Here is a 5,835-nt window from a genome sequence, read left to right as displayed (position 1 = left end):
GCTTCATCAAAGCCAGAGCAAAGGTGTGAAACTCTTCCCCACCCTTTTAGAGCCATGTAGGAGCCATGGTGGGGAGCACAAAACTTTCCTTGCAGGTCTCTGTTATTTTACTGGCTTTTGAAGAAGAGCTGGAGAGTGTGGGCAGAGCTTATAGACCTCGTGGGGAGGGAACACCAAGGGCTGTACCAACGGGACACCCTGGGTGCCACCGAGCTCCCTGCCTTGTGCTTCTGCTGCTCCTTCACCTCTCCTGCCCCACGGGTGGGGAAACCTGACCACAACACTCCCAAACCCTCGTGGTGCCCCTAACCCATGGTCTAGGGGTGAGATGCTGCTGCAGGAAGAGCAGCAGCAGAGCTGGGCTGGGCTGGAGCTGGGCTTCTGCCCCTCCACACCCCCAACCTCAGGGCTGGTCACCGGGCATCCCTCTTGGTCCCCTTACACCCTTCCAGGGAGGGATGAACTCCAGGGATGACTTTGCATCCATACCAGGAGGTTCTGGGCCTCTCCTGGTCTCCAGCTGGGTGCAGGATCTGACCCACAGCCCTCTGTGGCACAGCTGGTGGTGGCACAGGACTGAGCATCACTTGGCACTGGGCGACCCCTCCTGCCTGGGGGGTCTGGGTGGGTCCTTTGTCCAGGGCACAGGAAGAGGGTGGAAACTGGATTTCCATGGTGGGGAGAGGGTGGAAGCTGGAGGAAGGAGGACCAAGCTCCTCCAGCTTTTTCTGCTCCATACCTGGGTGTTATGGAGGGCAGAGTGATGACCCAACCGTGTGGGCCAGAGGATTTTTCTGCCTCTAAGGACCAGGCACTGGGCTGCTGTTGGGAGATGTGCTCCCCCTCCCAGCCTCTTGCCATTTCTTCTGTTTGGGTTTGGTGTGGCTGGACACAGGACAGGAGGGAACACACTCAGAGGAGGCACCAGCAGCTCCTGGGGAGCAAAGCCACCCTGGCCAGGTCTGGTGTGGGAGGTTCCTGCCGAGCACCCACGGGTGGTGGAGGCTGCTTGTCTGGACGTGGCCACCACGGTGGCTGGTGTTGACAAGGAGCCCTGGAGGTGTCTTCTCCTGTCCCTTCCTCTTCCATCCTGCACCACACGTGGTGGCACGAGGGGTCCTGATTAGCTCATTAAGGGATTTTTCTGGGTTTTGTTGGGAATTCTGCCTTGTTTTAGAGTTGTGTGTGTATAGGGCTTACGGGTGGGGTTTTTTTGGGGGGTGGTGGTGGTCATTTTTTGCTTGATTCGAGTTCTGTCTCCTATAAATGCGTGTCCTCCTCTTCCTCTAGGTCCTCCTTCATGAGGGTGTCGAGAGGAACGATCCAGCTGTCCCCCAGCTCACCGTTGAGGTTCACCTTTTTCTCCTGCATTTCAGAGGAGGTCTCCATCACCTCCAGCGTGGGGTTATCGTGGTAACCATTCTCCATCGTCTGCAGCTCCTCGGTCAGGCGCTGAGGAGAGGAAAGAAAAACCCAGAAACCCCTGTGAGAAACATCTCAGCCGTGCCACACCTGCCACCTGGGGGCTGTCACCTCCCAGCCAGCCACGGCCACTGCCCCCCAGAGACGTTCAGAGCTACACAGGACAGACTTTCACGGTGAGGTGGAGGCTGGAGGCTGCAGTCAGCGCCGGCGCAGCGAGGGGAGAGCATGGAGCTGGCGAGAGAGAGGCTCTGCTGATGGTGGGAGGAAGGAAAGAGCAGCCAGAGACACGTGGAAAACCTCCAGGAGCAGCTGCCAGCTTCGGCCCCGCTGTGGCTTGGTCCCCTCAGGACCTTGGGAAGAGGCTGAGCATCGCTGCCTCATCACCCTGCATCCCCCTCCTGCCTCCTCAACTCAGCTCCACTCTTCCCTTCCCCTTTCCCACCCCCTGTCCCTTTTTCAGCTGCTTTATTGTTATTCTCCCCCCTGACCTGGGAGCAGCTCCCACCTTGTCGATGCTCCTGACCCATCTGTCCCTCCATAAGCATCATCCCTCATGGTGGGGCTCTTGGTGGAAACCAGGTAGGGCTTGATGAGCCAGGCACTGTGCCACCGTGGTCCCTGGACACCCCCTGCTCCAGGCTCTGCTCCAGCCCTTCATCCCCTGCCCATCCCTGGGCTCCTTCATCCCCATCCTGCCCCGGAGGGATTCGCTGGGGGGAACCCCAGACCTCTCTCAACCCTTTTGGGGAGTGTGGGGCTCTCAGCGAGCCCCCCACCCCTGTTAAAACCTGCCTGGATTTACAGCTCCATCTATCACAGTGCTCCTAATAAATGTCGGGAGACAGGCGTGGGAGGGAATCCAGGGAGGAGGAAAGGGATGGAGAAGCAAAACCGCAGGGCTTGGCGCTAGCAGAGGGGGGCGTGGCTGCTGCCGGGGGTCCCTTGGGTCACAGGCTGGGGAGGGACAGGGACCACGGGATGCTCAGAAGCAGAGGAGGCTCCTGGGCTCCCGCAGGGGCCGTTTCAGCCCGTGGGGTTGGTGTTTCCCCCCCGGATGGATGCTGGGGCAGCGCTTTCTCCCGCCGAGGCAAGGCACCCCCCGGCCGTGCAGCGAGGGGAGGGGCTCTCCAAAGCTGGGCTTTAGTCCTGTTAAAAGCCACTAAACCCTACCAAGCACTGGGGTGAGAGCTGGGGGTGTTAGGGCTGCGGGGCCCCCTCCCTCCTCCCCCTCTTTTGGAACTCACATTAAAGATCAGGGCCACATGTCCATCATCAAACCCGGGGAGATCAGGGTGGATGTGCTGCTTATTTCCAAGGGAAAACGACAGGGGGGGGGTTGGAAAGGGAGGTGGGGGGAGGGAGAGTTGGAGAAAAATAAAAAATCAAAAATAAAAAAATAAAAAGAACTTTCAAGACTTTTTTTTTTTTTTTTTGGAAAAGAAGCAGGAGGAAAACAAAAGAAACCACCCCAAAAGAAATCCAGAAAGGAGAAAGGTGTTTGGATTTTGAACAGAACTTTTGCAACTGCCTGGAAGGGTCCCTGCCCATGGCAGGGGGGTTGGAACTGGGTGATCTTCAAGGTCCTTCCACCCCAAACCATTCTATCCTGTGTTACATGAGGGCCCCACATTCCCACCATTAAAAATTCCCCTATTTCAACCCGTGTTCTGCACAGTGTGGGGCAAGTGTTCCCCTGTTCCCTGTCCCTGCTGGGCTGTGTTCCACCCCAGCCAGGGAGGTGCCAGCTGAGGGGACACCATGTGAGCTCCAAGGGGACCACAGCAGGGGTCAAACATCTACCCAGGTCTGGCACCTTCTGCCATTCCTTCCAGAGAAATCAAGCCTCATGAGAACGAGGCTGGCACCAGCACTGGTTTGCTTTCCCCTTCCTCCTGTGTTCCTCTAAAGCAAGAGCTGCCTCATCCCAACCCCCTTCTCACAGCTCCTCACAGAGGCTGGGACCTCCTGGGAAGGATGAGCAGGTTTGGGGGGAACCAAGTAGGATTCAGGGGTTTGCTTCTCCAGCAGGAGGGTGGTTTACCCAAACTGCATCATTTGGCCTCTTCTTTTGTGTTTATTTCCTTTCTCCTTTTTCTTGCTGTCTCTCCTCCAGAGCAACATCTCAGCAGGAGGAACCAGGGGCTGATGCAGACCTCAGGCACGTGGCAGAGCTCTCCCCACCAGTGCTGCAGGGTGAGGGTACAGCCAGTCCTGGCAGGTAGATGCTGCACTAAAATCACCCAGAATTGCTTCCTGAGATAAAAATGATACCTTTTTTTTTTTTTCCCCCCCCCTATATCTGTTCTTGCTTAAATCCTGCTGCTGCTGCTGGGAAATTTGGCCCTGGCCCAGCTCTGCTCCAGGCTGAGCAGCGTGGTGTCGATGCCCTCCTGTGGCTGTCCTCCCACCCCACAACCAGCCGTGGGCTCCCTGCAGCCCCCAGCACCCCTGGGGGGTGGTGCTGGGCACCCACCCCCGCTCCCCTGCTCACAGGAGTGTCTTGTGACCTTTTTTTGGGAGGGCTGGGGGTATAGATGGATTTGGAGGAAGGTTTTGGGTTGAGCAATACTTTCTTGGTGAAATGACACCCCTGGGGGGTGGTGCTGGGCACCCAGCCCCACTCCCCTGCTCACAGAAGTGTTTTGTGACCTTATTTTTTGGGAGGGCTGGGGGTAGAGATGGGTTTGGAGGAAGGTTTTGGGTTGAGCAAGACTTTCTTGGTGAAATTATGAGCCAAGGACGCTGCTGGGCTGCCCCATGCCCTGGGTGGCAGTGGGGATGGGTGATGCTCCTGCAGTACCCCCCACCACGAGCCCCCCATTTCCCTGGTGTTTGACACCCCTAAAGAGCAGCTCCTTCCCCTCCAGGACACGGGCAACCCTTGAGCAACACACAAGGGCTGTGCTTGCTGGGCCAGCCAGGACGTCTCCACCAGCTGAGGTGCCAACATTGATGCTCTTCACCTCCTGAAGGTGCCTCTGGGGTGAAAAAACCCATCTCGGGGTATCCCCACCCCTCTCCCAGCTTACCTGATCCTTCTTCTGGGAGAAACGCTGGTGGCAGCAGCCGTAGATGGCTGCCACCAGCAGCAGGGAGCCAGCCAGGGTGACGATGGTGATGATGAGGGGCGTGCTGAACTCGTCGGTGATCGTCTCCCTCTCCAGCCTGTCAGAGGTGGCGCTGACGTTGGCGATGCCGAGCTGCCACAGAAGGGAGGGGTCAGACCCTCTGCCACCCACCTCCAGCACCTCGGCTAGCTGCACCACGGACCCCCTTACCTCCTCTAACTTGTCTGTCTTCTCCTTCAGCTCCTCGAGGACTTTTTCAGGGTCCAAAGGGACTGGGGGAAGAGAGAGGCTGCTGTGAGCACAGGGGCTGGGGGGCACCATCTGCCTGTCAATGGGGTGACCTCCTTGCTGGAGGAGGTGGGTAGAGATGTGCAGGCATGAAGCCAACCCTTCAGGTGCCTCCAGAGCCAGACAAGGAGCTGGGTCCTCTTCTCCTGCAGGAGGGACACCCCAGAAAATCCTGTGCCCATCTCTGGGGGCTCTGCTTTGGTGGGTGAGTTACAAGGGAGACCAGCGAGGGGCTGTAACTTGGCTGCTCCAGACCGTGGGGGAGTGGTGCAGGATTAGTCCCCAGGAGCCAGCTGCCCTGACTGTGGTTGGGTGCTGGAGGCTGGACCCCAGCCCCTGCCCTGAGAACGAGGAGGAGGATGGAGCTCAGTCCTTCCTCTCCCTTGTGCCAGGGCACTGTGATGTCTCCACCCTTGGGCACCCCTGAGCTGAGCTTTGATCTCCCCAAAGGGCTCCAAGGTGGGCAAGAAACACCCCCTGTGATCCCCTGGGGAAGGATTGGAGCCAAGCACTGGATTTTAACCACCTAGGAGGAATTTTTCCCCCTGGAGACCAGTTCCTGCCTTGGCTCCTCGAGAATGGGAGAGGGATCTGGTGCATCATGGAGGAGCAAAGCTCATTTCTGTGGTCATCGTGCCTCTCCCAAGCCACTGAGATGGGGCAGCCCGAGGAAAGCTGAGCTCTAGCAGACCCGAGGGCTCTGCCAAGCCTCAGGCTGCATCCCTGTGCCAGGGTCCCCCCTCTCTGGGCGGGCTGGGGGGGTCCTACTCACGGTGCACAACCGCCTGCACGGCCCAGTGCAGGGACTGGGGCTCGAGGGAGATCAGTGTCACCGAGCACGTCTCCCTGCTGGCGTTGAAGGCGTGCTGGCCTGTCGAGCAGAAGCTCTCGAAGAAGGAGATGTTGGCACTGGCAATCCTCCACTCGGCCTGCAGGGACAGAAAGAGCTCAGCACTGTTCCCTCACCCCCCGATTAATAGTCGTGGAATGGGTTGGGTTGGAAGGAGCTCCTCCAGTCCAACCTCCCTCCACTGAGCAGGGACATCTGCAACTA

The 5,835-nt window shown here is 58.4% G+C and overlaps 1 protein-coding gene across 1 annotated transcript; it reads right to left on the bottom strand.

Moving 5' to 3' along the window:
* Positions 1-1,260: 1,260 nt before the first annotated feature.
* Positions 1,261-5,710, bottom strand: PODXL (podocalyxin-like; the record flags this gene model as incomplete). Its single annotated transcript, XM_008941194.1, has 5 exons — positions 1,261-1,452; positions 2,670-2,726; positions 4,455-4,625; positions 4,704-4,765; positions 5,554-5,710. Coding segments are annotated over 5 exons (639 nt in total), but the record flags the coding sequence as incomplete, so codon positions are not given.
* Between the last annotated feature and the right edge of the window lie 125 nt (positions 5,711-5,835).

Source organism: Merops nubicus, unplaced genomic scaffold (assembly GCF_000691845.1).
Source record: "Merops nubicus isolate BGI_N331 unplaced genomic scaffold, ASM69184v1 scaffold455, whole genome shotgun sequence".
In the NCBI taxonomy this organism is placed as follows: Eukaryota; Metazoa; Chordata; class Aves; order Coraciiformes; family Meropidae; genus Merops; species Merops nubicus.
This window is presented reverse-complemented; position numbering and strand designations above follow the sequence as displayed.